The 14,502-nt window shown below is 43.2% G+C and overlaps 1 protein-coding gene across 1 annotated transcript in view; it reads right to left on the reverse strand.

Moving 5' to 3' along the window:
* CASTOR2 (cytosolic arginine sensor for mTORC1 subunit 2) overlaps positions 1 to 12,679 on the reverse strand; it is a 122,868-nt gene extending 110,189 nt beyond the window's left edge. Inside the window, exon 1 of the mRNA XM_086475288.1 lies at positions 12,567 to 12,679. Coding sequence (XP_086331414.1) covers positions 12,567 to 12,679 — 113 coding nt within the window. The remainder of the gene's footprint in view (positions 1 to 12,566) is intronic.
* Between the last annotated feature and the right edge of the window lie 1,823 nt (positions 12,680 to 14,502).

A 14,502-nucleotide genomic window follows, 5' to 3' on the forward strand; every position in this document is an offset into this window, starting at 1 on the left:
AACATTAAGTGGGAAGAAAACCTGACACTGAGAACATTTGACAAGTTCTTAAAAGGTAGGCCCTAATTCATTTTAAACTTTGTTTTATATAAGGCTCATTTAAGGAGCACCACGAAATTCTTTCATTGTCCTTTTCTCTGTGCTGATCCTGCATGGAATATATTATTAGTAATATGTTTAAACAACCCAAGGAAAAAGTACCACTCTATTTTGAATCCAGGAACTGTTCTATTCCTGTCACCGAGTTTTTTCAAACCAAGTAAAAAGGAAAACCGTTACTGTTGGAATTAAAAACACGAAATGAGCAAATGTAATATTCAAAACATGATCCTAGTAATACATACAGGGTAAGGCTGCCCTGTAGTTTTGAAAAAAGGTTAACGCCATTGCTATGTGCACACCTCACACTTTTACAAATAAATTATTTCTATCTCTACAACAAGATCTAATCATCTGACCATTCTGGGCAGTAAAGAAAGGTTAACAAGTCAGCAATTTCTACCCCAACTCTGAAATGAACCATCCTGTAGCTGCACTACTGCAACTGTCTGTGAGCCTGTGCCAAAAACATAACCAAAATGATCTGGCTTCAAAGGTGCTGGGTTTTTTGTTTGGTTGGTTTTTTCCCCCTGAAAAATTGTCATTTTCACATTCAGCAAGTCAACAGCAACTTCCACAACACTGGAGGTGGGAACTGTTGACTCCGAGTGAGGAATTTCAACTGCTTTGCTACGATCCTCCAACTACACCCTCAGTTACCCAGCCAACACAGACTGCACCTAAAGATAGAGCCATTAACTGTTCTAAGTACTGTGGCCATCCACAAATCCGTAAGAAAAATGCATAGTTATGCTCCAGTCAGTGGGAACCTGATAGGAGATAAACAGCAATGACATGCCATGGAAGATGATCAAACATGGATTAACAGCCAAGGATGTATCAGTTTGAAGTCTCAATGATATACTATAAATATAGAAGAAAACAAATTTAAAGCATCATGCTCATGTACATCTCAAAAATGACACAGATCTTACATGAAGCATTTTATACATATGTGCACATACTATTTATCATTTCTGACTCTTCCTGTTTTTTTTACCCTCAGAATTAGGTCATTATCACCTTTACAATGAGATATCCATTCAAAATACACTGCTTCACAAGATCATTAAAAGCCAATAGATAACTGTACTGTTTGGGGACTATTTCATATTTAAATCATTGCCTAAGACTACAATTCAAACACCATCTGAATGAACAAAGCCATTCAAACGGGTACAGGACACACAAAGTCCTTTTACATTAGTCATTTCAGGCTGATTTCACACTCCTGCGCAAATGAAAAGTATTTCTGGCCTGTCACAGCATAAGAGCTACCAGGGGACAGCCCAGCGATTCGGCACAAACTCTTCCCTTAGAGACTTTTATCCTTCCTCAGACACAAGGTTTTCCCTACATACAAACACAGAGCACTTGTCTTGGGGTCAAGCCTCAGCTGCCCCCAGATTACAGCACTGTGATGGGTAATGTGACAAGGCATAACGCCAATAAAATGACTGTACATAGAGGAATTACGAGAACCGCTCAGAAATGCAGGGCCTTGGAGTAACTTAATACCAACACGACGACTACAGAGAAAACTCTTTCATACAGTGTGGTTTTATCGCATGACCACTATTACAGTAGGATTTCAGAAACTGTACAATAACCAAAGCACAACTTTTACTGCAGGGCATCGACGACACAATACTGTACATTAAAGTCATACCAAGTAACATTTGGACTTTGTGCCTTTCTAATACTTGCCCTTACTTACGTCAAGGATGTAAATAGAACTGTGTGGAAGGCTTGGGTAGAAGTAGCTTTATTAGTCTTGTACACCCATCTAACACCACCACAAATTGTAATTTAGCTGTCTGCACTGGTACAGAAGCGAGTACATGCCCTTTCCCAAGGCGAGTTTTGCTCCTACCCAGCTACGGCATTTTCTGGCTTCTAGTTTTAAAGCAGCCTTGAGGCTGCTTTAACTTCAGCTAGTTTTTCAGTTTACAGCCAATAAGCAGTCTCACATGAAATGCTCACATATAATCATAAAGGACCAATAAATTACTGCAGAAGGCAGTTTCTCTTCTATACCAACAGTTCTCTCCAAAACTGAGAGGTTGTACAGCTCACTCTTAAGTTCAAAAAACCTCTGTCCTGTTTAAGTGAGACATTAAATCACATATTATAATGCTACACAGAAAGTAACGCCAAACAGAGCAAAGCATCACAACGTCAACAAGGTCAACAGCATGTTAACACAGAAGAGCACAAAGCTCCATGCACAGCTTTCAGTATGATCGAGCTGGACAAAATCCTGAGCAACCTGCTCTAGTTGACTCTGCCTTGAGCCGGGGGTTTGGACTAGATGATCTTCAGAGATCCCACTCGACCTCAACCATTCTGTGAAGATCTTCCTATGTTCTAATTTTGTGATGACAGTATGGTACCAGGCTTAGACTGAAAACAACACAAAAAGGTTAAGGCTCCACTATGGCATTAACTGTCCTGGGTTAAGGCTGCTATCCACTTATGAGACATCCATGCTCATTCACCAGGCCAACCCTGTGCTTTGTCATCTTCTGTTTCTCTTCATCTCCCCTCCAGAAAACCGTAACGCCTGCTTTGGTCAAGCTGAATTCATGCTAACCTCTTCTGGGCTTAGCCAAAATCATACTGGTCTAGCAAAGTGGTTCCTGGCAGTCATCAAAATACTGTTACACCTGTATGCCAGAAATACTGAAAAGAAAACAACCATTTAAAAAGAAATTCTGTGTCAAAAATCATGCTCTGTTCTTCAGGAATACAGTCATTTTGTACATTTGTAACACCATTGCCTTGCCTGCAATGCAGGTATCCCAAATCCATTTTATTTTCCAGAATAATGTATTAATTTCATTTGCACAGAAATTTTTGTAGACTGTCTACACTGCCGAGTTTTGCCTGAAAAAAGACCTCTGAACAAAACCAATAATCTATCTCAATTTGTGTCCCCCTAGCCTGTAAAAGGGAAATATTGCAACACACACAGTCCCACCACTCACCACAGAAAACCATTACTAATCTAAAACACGGGGTAAGCTCAGGAGAGAATGAGCTACAAGCGTATGGTTTCACACCTTGCTAGCTCAGCAGATGCAAACAAGCCACACGCATTAAAAGTCTGCTTGGCTTATGAAAAAGCCAAATGGGTAATAACATGCAACTCAAAACACATCATCTCAGTATACCATAAACTGACCAAATTTCATCCCCACAGTGGTGAGAGACAGGTTAATTCTAACACTTCCCTTTGGCAACCAAGTAGTTCGAATGCGAAAACAAAAGCACAATTTTATTTTAACATTAGCTAATCTGATTTAAAGATATCTGAAATAATTTTTGGAGTGATGGCATCTTGGGTAAAGAAGTTCTTCTGATAATTTTAGTTTAAATGAAGTATGTTTGCTGCTGACACTCCAAAGCAAATTAAACAACTCAATTGAGGAGAAACTGGTGACAAAGCAACTGGAACTAGTCCATTTACGCAATAAGCCAGATTTTGACAGCAACAGCATCTTCTGCAAGAAGGGAGAATATTTTCCTCATTTCAAATTACTCAGGTCAAAATGATCACTGGTTCATCCCAGGTTGAAAAACAAATTAGGAACTGAAAAAGCAAGTAAACTTGTTTTTTTTCTTCTAGTCTGCAAACAAGAAGTAGGTGTGGGAGGCCGAGATCCACTAGCTGCAATGCCTTGACAGGCATAGTCTCAGGTCACCATCAGTTTCATTTGTTTAGTGCAGGTCACTTTACACTGCTTCATTACAAACACAAAACAGGCTGAGATTTTTTTCCTAAATACTCAGCATATTTAATATCGCTTATTAGTTTAAAAACAGCAAATGAAAATGTTTGTTTTCCATGTTACAATCAAACACCAATTTCCACCCAAAAGCAGCTTGAAAAAGATTACAACTGAAAGATTAATCATGTAATAAGTCATCCATCATTTTCAAAAAAGCGTAAAAATAAAGACTGAGTAAATCTATGTAAATGTATACAGTTGCTTAGATGCATGCAGAGTATATCCTTCTCATTATTAAGAACAACCTTTTTTTCTTTTTGCCCAGACTACATTTATTCGCAAGTGGAAGCCTTAGAGGTTATCAAAAGAGAACAGTCAATCTTTAGGAAAAGAAATAAAAGCTACAAATGTTGAACAAGATTAACATGGGCCATTTCAATCAAGGTCTCTGACTTGTCAACTTCAACCAACTCACCGTGTAAAACAGGATATATGTGTGGCATAATAAAGGGTTCAACGCTGATCTTCTAACCACAGAACTAGGATAAATATTCAGGTATCACTAAAACCAGTGCATATCATTACCCAGATTCTCTGACACATAACATTTCTAAAAAGCCTGAACAGAAAAAGACAGGGAGAGTCACACCTACGTTTAACTGTTCTAACCATGTCAGAACTTGTAAATTTTCTCCTCCCAGCTTTAGAAATTCCCCCAGTATCAAATTTGTTTTAAATTCACCTATTTGAATACTTTACCTAAGACTTAAAGGTTGCATTTTACTCTAAACTCAAGCAGTGTAGCTTGCAACACCTTATGACATCTCTAGTATCCTCTGTAATAAGGACACTAAAACTTTGCAGGCAAAGACAATGAACTTTTCCTTTACAGTTACATCTTGATCAAACTCACATTCACACAACAGGGTTGGGTTCCTACTTTATAAACAATTTGTACTGAAAGAATTTGGGTCATGTACAGCCTATCCCCAACAACAGCATACATCTCCCTGCAATTACTGGCCAATAAATAGCACAAATACCTTAAAAACATCTAATCCATCACATTAATGAAACTTAATTGGACCACAAAGGTCTGAAAAAAATCACTTTGCCTGAGACATCCCCACAAAAGCATACCTCAGAAGTCCTCAAAAGATCAACAAATGGTTTGCTGCCACCAAGCAAACTCACTACTTCTCTCTTTCACGTGCCAACTTAGTGCTAAATAGTAACTCTGATATCTCAGCATTACTGCTGTGAGCCTTCTAAAACAGGCTGCAGTTCAGAAGTGGGCTTTTTATTTTAATCTCTAGTAAAGCATATTTAACAGACCAAAGTAAGGAAGTCAGTTCTGGTTCGTGAGGAAGTTTAGGCATTCACTGCTTTGCTTTGGATGTGAAAACAAAACTTTATCAACCAGTACAAAATGTTTATTATACATCAGACCACAAAAATGAGATCAGATTCTCTGTTTCCATGGTCGGCACAGCAAAACTTTGTGCCCTACGTCTGAAGCGAACAAGGGACTGTAGAGTCACGAAACAGGCCTAATCGATCTTTATTTCTTTTGTGCCATAATGAAATGGTTTTGTCTGTTGTCTTCTCTCTTAACAAATATATCTTATAGTCAGCTACACAAAATCAAGCTGAGCTTGGGGGGGGGAGGAGGAGAGATCTTTTTAATTAGAAATTATAACTGCAACTTACAGGCTTTGCTCTGTTGATTCTGAACTGCAATGAATGGAGTTATTTCCTCACATTCCTGTTGTATAATTCTTCCTTTACCAGCCTTCAGCTATCAGCAGATCAGAGCTGGAGTTTACTCTGGAGTTGGCAGTAAACAAAAGAACAAATCTGCACTGTTTCCTCTGAAAAAAGAAATTGTAGCCCTTGTCCAAATATATTAAAACATTGAAACATGCAGAACGATTAAGGAGTTGTGTATTGGATAAAAGAGGTAGTGTGCTCAACAGATTTTAAAAAAAAAAAAAAAAAAAAAGAGAAGAATTAAGTGGAAGAGAGAGCACAAAAAAGGCATTGTCAAATAGTTCCAGCCATCAAATGGACACGAATTTAAGTTATAACTCAGTGGAAGGAATAGCCTGTGGATTCAAACTATAGTGTTAATGAACAACTCAGCTGTTACTTCTTGATGACAAACACACAATAGTCAGACTTTTCCTTAATAGACCTGCAATACATTTACTCCGCTGCTGAAGCGTAAGAGCACCCAGCTTGCAGGAGCAGACACCTAGGAACAAAGAAAAGCCACATTTTTCATTTAAATATTGACTGTCATCTGAAAGTAACAAACAAAGATTCAGTTGTAGGGATCTTTAATGAGTTATATGACAAAAGACAATTATTTTTTCCTCTTTTTTATTTCTCAGCCTAACATCAGTGGGCATCAGTGTTGTTTCCTTTACATCACCAATGTTGTACCTGCATTACATCTGTGCAACAGCTCTGCCAATGGATGGAAACAGTTTAGCATGGGAATTAAGGAAAAACAACTAGCCCACTACAAACTACAGCCCAGTATTTATTTGTTTAAAAGGCAAAAGTCCAAGTTCAGACAAGAGGAAGAAAAAAAACAATCTTAAAAAAATTAACAGCCCTGTTAAAGCATCCAATATCTAAACCAACATTTCTCCAGCACGCACTGCTCCCCAGCATTACACTGGGGGTTTGATCCAGCACTTCTGTTCCACCTTTTGAATCTCATTTAGTTCCTGAGCACTCCTGTCAGCTTCTGACTTGGCATCAGCCTTAGCCTGATGAGACCACACGGTAGGTTGAAGACTGCATGACAGAACTGCCAGGCAGACAGACATAAAATAAGGCAGAGCCCCACCGGTCAGCCCCTGTGCCAGATGCAGAAAAGGGAAATAATAACAACATTTGTAGATAAACAATAAGAGACCATCAGGAAGGAAACCTGCTCCTTCCAAGGTTCAACGTATTAAAACACTGCAGAATGTTCTCACAGTCCAGTAGCAGCTGAAACACCCAGCATCCCCGAAGACAAACTGATGGCATTCACAGTTAAAGAGCTTATATCCTTCATTAGCCCAGACAAGTAACTTCTACTCTCTCTCCTTCTCATTTAGCTGATTCTCACCGATTCACTCATCCTGGATATCCACCAGACATGCACATGGTGATGGAAACAAGAAGCCAAAGTGCTTTGGGGAAGGACAGGCAGGCAACTTTAGCCATGAGGCTTCCCATCACTCCAGCCCCCTGTGGTGTCTGGACATCAGCGCTCAGTCCTGTAACAGATGGTCACCAAGTCAGACTAAATAAGGCGACCCCAAACCTCACATATCACACACACATACACCCTCAGAAAAAAAAAAAATAAAAAAAATCAAGACATTTGCCGCGCCAAAAGAAAACACGAGCAACCTGTCTTTTAACGTGCAAAAGCCTTTCTTCAGTGGTCTTCCTAGGACGTACAGGACTGCAGAAGCCAAGGGGCAAAACCTCACAGAAAACCAAGGTTGTAACAACAGGAGTAACTTGCTTTTGCCAGATGATCACCCAATGTTGCAGATGAATCTCTATTTCATGTAAGGGCATAAACAACATTTGTTTGTCTGCGTTCATATGAAAGGTAACAGACTACTGATCTCTTGAATGTCCTCAAATGATGCACAGATACATTTTAAGCACTTGTTTGTCCTTTTACGTTCTGAAATTCCAAAATAGACCTTTTAGTACAGTATCTCAAATTTCAGGACACCTAGACAGTAAACAAGTGATCAGGGAATAGAAACACTTATATTAATAGTAACAACACACTGTTCATAAGGAGAGGTGTCAATTATTACTAAGCAAAATGGATCTATTACCAAAAATACCACCGCAAACTTAGTGAAGGTAACAAACCTAGTTTCATTTTTTGGTCAAGGACCAAAGAAAATACAGCTTATTCTGTACGGTTTACCATTGTTTACCTCTGGCTACATTTTTATTAGAATTAGTATTTTTAAGCACCTCTCCACTCTAAGAGTAACTCCTGCCTCTGAGCATCCCGTGGTAGAGGCTGCATGACAAGCAGTGTTGAACATGGGGCAGAGTCCAGCCTGGCTCTTCCACCCTGTCCAGCTTCTCTGGGACGCATCTCACTCACACAGCCAGCCTCCTGTGTTTAGTGACAAATCAGCAAGTTTGCAAAGGGCCTGTAATTCAGCTTCAAGTCACCAGCATACACAAACTGCACCTCTGGAACACCTGAGCAACCTGGAAAAGAAACCAGACTGACAGACGCTTTTGAAATGGCTGCGTTAAACACTCCTGTGACCAAGGTCTCATCCTTTACACATGCAGAACTTGTTGCTTCTCTTCAGCTTGCTGAAATAATAACCATCTCAAACTAAACACTATCAGAAAACTCTGTTAAGAGATTTTAAGATTTGTGATGCCAGACGCATGACCTATGATTATTTTAACCGCCCAGCCCTGTGAACAAACTAACCTCTCAATTTCATCCTGGTTATAACTTAACAGCATTAGAATTTAAATAATACTTTTCTCCCTCAACTACTTTATTTCACTGTTTACCACCAAATCTTTGTATTAGGTACCGGAACAGTGAGAGGAAAGGCTACTCGTTAACTCATTGACTCCAGATGTTTAAGGGTCTACCACAGCATTACGCAGAAATCAGGATAATTACATTATACAGATACAGTGCTCGGAAGAACCCTGACCCCACTTTATTCTCCAGGACTTAAAACTCTCTATGTATTTTTATATACACTCAAAAGACAAGGTCAGGCTCACCTTCCTTCTCCCTATTGCATGCACTGGTGGCTCAATGCAAGCATCATCCAAGACTGTCCTTCCTCCCCCTCCATTCAGATTTAATTCTTATGCAGTAAAAGGAGAGGCAGTTAAAAATATTTTGCAATTAGGGAAAAAAAAAAAAATCAAGACAGGAATGTAGCAGCACATTAGTATGTCTATCAAGTCCTCAAGCAGGTTACTTGCACGTCACCCAACAGCATGAGATTGTTTAACTCTGACCAAGGAAGCAGAGCCACTTAATTTTGGTGGGAGGGAAGCTGTTCTTTTTGCAGCACACAAGGAGCTGAAGGTGGGAGTTTACAGATGAGCACAGTTCTCTGCCCCAGAGAACTAACATCTACAGAGGCACATACAAAGGAAAAAGGATGCAATGGTAAAAACAGGCATAACCAGGCAGCATGCCTTCTGAATAGGTGGAGACCCTTCACATCAAGGAACTCTCAAGCCAAACACGGACACAACACAATCCGTAGGACACCAGGGTGATGATGATAGCCACAGCAAAAAGATTAGCATGCAACTAAAAATTACACAGATCTGATCCTCCACCTCAACGGAGCCTGGCAGAGCTCTGTTGAAATCAATAGGTCTGCACTTACACCAGCAGAGCATCAAGAGCACGTTGCTCAGTGTAACTGCTTCGGAGTTTCGCTATTATTTATTTCTGGACTACCTGTCCTAATGCAACTTTGCATAAAATAATCTCATGCCTAACAAAGTTATGATTAATAGTGGTTTTCTTTCAGCTCAGTTCAACCCACTGTTTCATTTACTACTGGTCTTGCACCTCTTCACCTTGTTAACTGCCTTCTTGCTTCTGGCCATGAGAATAGTTCCAAAATTGCTGTTCTTTGTTCAAAAAAATACTGCTATTGTAACAGAAGCTAAATTAAAAGACTCATGTCACGAAAAAGGGCAAACTGGAAGTGGCAAAAGGCCAAAGAAAAAGAGGGAGATTTGTTACTTTTCCTACCCAAGAGGATTAAGAAAAATGTACGAGATTTAAAAAATTGTTCCAGCCCTTTTCCCAGGTGAACACGAAAGAGACTCCAATACTCCTCCCAGATCGCTCCTCAGAAGCGATGTAAAAATTGTAGTTTCTTACATGACTAACATAGCAACACTGATGATGTCATTGCCACCTTTTTGGATCACATCTGTCCCACAAATCGTTATTTCTTATGAGCAGCCTTGTAGCACAGGTAAAAACTCTGCTTAAGGTCTCACTGGGAAAAATGTAGGTGGTGTAAGTAAATGGCAGCTTTGCTATGTCATCAGAAGTGATTAGCAGGGATGTAGGCCACCTTCCTCTTTCATCCCCCAAATGGTCCTTTTCAGATGGGGTGGTTGGCAGGGAAGATTTGTCTTGCACCCATATAAAAAAAGTTGTTGTCCCCTGGGCACATTCGCTTCTTAAAGAAGGAGGAAACAGTGGGATCATAAATTTATGGAGTTACATTTCCCAGAGACCCTCACCTTCCTCATACACATGGTGTTCATCAGAGCAGAAGGTCTGTGGGGCAGGAACCTTTTTTTGCCTCAAGGCATGTAAAAAGCACCCAGGAGAAAGCAATGTGTCAATATTGTCAGTTGTCTTAAGGAGGACACAAACAAGCTTCCCCTTCCCTGCATCTCCACTGTCTGCAAAAACAACAAAACAAACACAAGGGAAATAAATAGAAGTTTCCCATGCCAACAAACCTTTCCACAAGCAGTTTTTTGTTCCTGACCAGTGAGATTCCATGAGAGCTAGGGAAAGTTTATTGATACTGTGCACGGAAAGGGCCAGACACCACAGTAACCAGAGGCAATACCAAATCTTCAAGTGCTGCACCCAAATGCAGGACAAAGTATCACACCCCAAAGGGCATATCTTACTGTCCTAACCCTTCCAGAGCTCTCTAATGTTGAAGATGTGAAATGGAAGGACAACAGGACTGTCCCTAAACTTAAAAAAAAAATTAAGAAAGAAAAAACCCACCAAAATGCGGTCGATGCATTAGGAGGGACAGATTAAAAGCCTTCACTGTTGATGTAACACTGACATTTTAAGAATGGGAGAGAGGGCAACAATCCCTCCAAAAAATCAGCAACCACTTTCCATTATAATAAAACAACACATCAAAAATAGAAATTTAAGACTCAGGAGCCTTTAATGCCCTATTGAGTATTCAGGGACAGCAGTAAACAAGGTGCTGATATACTTTACACTGCAAACAACGTCAGTGGTGAGCCAAACGGGATGAGCCCCAAATCAGAGTGAAATTTCAATGCATGAAGTTCAACTGTAAGATAAGGGACTGTAATCAAATTACACCACAAATAGGTCCATTCATCTGTAAGCATTATCACAGAGAGAGAATTGAATTACAGCTTGGAATAAAACAATTTAAGAAATAAAAAGCAAATTTATTATCTGTTTATTATTTTCCTACTGCCAAAGAAAACTTCCCACCTTCATACAAGAATGCTATCCGAGACAAATCTGGGGAGAAAACTGAAATACTAATTACCAGGCTGGAAAAACAAGAACAGTTTGAGTTGCATTATTTACATTCCCATTCCTCTTTCTGAATAGAGCAAAGTCAACAAGCTAAGTGAAGACACAAGAATATGCATTTGCGATTCAAGTTGCTTTGCTGCAAAAGGCCTAGGCAGCTTATACACATTCAATAAACCGGCCAGAGTATTTTTTTTCCTCCCCCTAAAAAATAAATTAAATTCTCACAGTGCCTTCCACTACGTTTTCCTTTGTTTTTTTCCCCCCCAAAAAAGCTACCACAATCCCTATTACTCAATACCACAATTTCCAAAGAGAACCAAGTGCAAGGCACGCATTGCCCGTCGCCTTCCTCCAATTTGGCAGCACTGAAAAAGCACCTTTTAAAACAAACACGCGTGTGGACGATTTGCTCTTTCAGTAACGGCTGCAAGAAAAAACAACCAAGGGAAAAAAAAAAAAAAAGAGCGAGAGGGAAAGAAAAAAAACCCCCACCACTCCTCCTCCTCCTCCTCCCGTAGCTGTTGTTGCCTTTGTTGTCCGGCGGCGGCCCGGTGCCTGCAGCCCGCCCCGGCCGGACCCCGGCCCCCACCTGTTTTCATTCATCGCTCGTCGCAGAGCGCAGCGCCCGGGCGAGGTGGCCCGGGCAGGGCGGCGGGAGCCTCGCTGGGGGCTGCCCTAAAGCGTTACGGGGGGACCCCAAACTCCAGCGCTGACCCCCAGCACCATCTCCCAGGCTTGGGATGGTGGGGGGTGTGTGGGGAAGAACCTAGTAACCTCCCTCACCCCCAAAAAACCCTGCCCTCTGGAGAGAAGGGTGTCCCCCCCTCACCCCAGGACCCTGACTTCTTGCAAGGAGGGTGCCCTCACCCACTCCAGCACCCTGCCCCTTTACAAGGAGGACGTGACCCCCCCCTCCAGCACCTTGCCCCTTTGCAGGAAGGAGGGTACCCTACCCCTTTGCAAGAAGGGTGCCCCCCCACCCCAACACCGTGCCCCACGGCAAGAAAGTCGTCCCTCACCCCAGGACTCTGCCCCCTTGTCAAGGATGGTTGTCCTCCATCCCAGGACCCTGTTTTTTTACAAGGAGGGCGCCCCCCACCTCATCAACCCACCCCCTTGCAAACAGAAAGGCTGCCCTGCCCCCTTGCAAGGAAGGTAGCCCCCACCCCAGCCCCTTGGCAAGGATGGAGGGTGCCCCCCACTCCAGCACCCTACCCCTCCGCAGGAGGGAGGCTGCCGTCCCAGCACCCGGCCCCCTTGTAGCAAGGAGGATAGCCCTCCCCCCCCCCCCCCCCACCACCCTGCCCCCTCGCAAGAAGGGAGCCCCCAACACCCTGTCCCCTCGCAAGGAGGGCGCCCGGCCCCCTTGCCAGGGAAGCGCCCCCCAGCCCCCGCGCTCCCCCAGCCCCAGCACCTACCTCGTCTTGGAGGACAGGAAAGCAAGTTTGATTAATCCATAGGTAAACAACTGGATGCTCTCCTTGGCTATGCTGGCCACTCTGAGCCTGTGCTCTAGGATGTGCAGTTCCATCTTTTCCTCTTTCTCATTTGTAGTTCATCTATCCCTGGGGTTTATTTTGTGTTTTTGAATGGGGAGGGGGAGGGGGGCTGTTATTGTCGGTGCCTTTTTTTTTTTTTTTTTTTTTTTTTCTTCCTCCTCTCTCCCCCTCCCTGGCTCCTTCTCTCCCTTCCCGGCTCCGGGTGCGGGGAGGGGCGGGCGGGGTGGGGGGGCCTGAGGGAGCAGAGGGTGCAAAAGTTGGAGCGGCGGGGGAGGCCGGCGGGGCGCGGAGCGGCGCGGCGCGGCGCGGAGCCGGGCAGGGAGGCAGCGCAGCCCGAGCGCGAGCAGCTGGTGCTCGCTGGAACAAACAACTTGCCACTCAACCGCGGCCCAGCGCGCCTGCGCGCCGCCCCGCCGCATGCCGGGCCTTGGAGTCCGCCGGGCGGGACGGGCCCCCCTGCCCTGCCCCGGGGAGGGGCCCGGGCCGCCCCCCGCCGCCCCGCCTCGGCCTTCGGGGGCGACTTCGGGCAGGCACTTAAAAAAAAAAAAAAACAAAAAACCAACCCCCCAAAAAAGGAAATTTATTACAAATAGTGGTAAGCGACCAGCCTTTTCGTTTGGTTTGTTTAATTCTCATTGCACCTATCGTCCCGCTCGGGCAGGGGAGGCTTATCGGGCATCTGGAAAACCTTTCAGGACCCAAAAACCAGCAGAAAGAGAACTTCAGAAGTTTTCATTAACGATAGGGAAGTTCTCAAATCTTACCCTGGTTATTCTTCCACGCGGCAGGCGGGAGTCCTCGTCTGCTTCCCTGTGCAGCAAAAACAAAGTGGAACAAACCTCGATTTGCACAGAAGTATTACAGAAGTAAAATCACCCAAGCCTCGTGGGTGTATGGCAGCTGGAAATGCTGGAAGAGTGAACGGCCTGTTCGTCCCAGTCCTCGCCCCACTCCTCAACAAGGAGGCTGAAGGGAGGCAGGACTGGGCAGACCTTCAAACCAGCACCCCAGAACGGGGGCAGCTCTGCCGCCAGGAGTGCCACAGGACTGGCACCAAAACACCGACCCCAGCCGCGTTGTTTGTGAGCACCAGCTCCGCTGCACAGAGCCCCACTGACACCACGCAGACTACAATAGGAATTGAATTCAGGCTCGGGGTGTTCTTAAAACAGGACTTGGGCCATAAACCTGATTTTATCTTCTGTGCAGGGCTCCCTCTGACTTCGGATCACACTGGTTCTGCCACGAACACACCAACAACACTAACAGTACCACCAAGGTCACTGTGGCGCTTTTCATTAGTAGATCTCGAATAGGCTTTATAAAGAACATCAGTAGCAACCATTCTGTTCTACACAGGAGGAAACCGAGGCACAGGATGTGTCCAAGGGCACAAGATCAGAGCTCAGTTAGCCAAGCCCCACTCCAGGCCATTCCTCTTCTCCAGTTGTAAACTAAGCTTTTAGGGCCTGTGTTCTCGTGGCAAAAATCCCTTTAATCCAGCTCTAAAGACAAGCTTCTGAAACTAGGATTTCAAACCCTTTCTATTCTGTTAGTTCTCACTGGATGGCTGTATTTCTCCTCTGGATATGAAAGGCTGTCTTAATTTTGTTCTATCCCAAAAGGAAAAAGTTGAAATTAAGAGGCATTCATATCAACAGTTAGTAGAAATCATTCAGAGGAAAGTCAACAAAGATAAAATATCAAATCTCTACTTCATTTTTTAAAAGCCTTTAAAAACCGAGGAGTTGTTTTCCTTCATTGCCTCACACAGAAGTTCAGATGACTGCACGCATTGCATTTTAGGAAGCTGAAGAGGATTTTTAATCTGCTTCCACTGCCAGTTCAAGGTCTT

The sequence above is a fragment of the Leptosomus discolor genome, chromosome 18 (genome assembly GCF_034619465.1).
Source record: "Leptosomus discolor isolate bLepDis1 chromosome 18, bLepDis1.hap2, whole genome shotgun sequence".
NCBI classification, from domain to species: domain Eukaryota; kingdom Metazoa; phylum Chordata; class Aves; order Leptosomiformes; family Leptosomidae; genus Leptosomus; species Leptosomus discolor.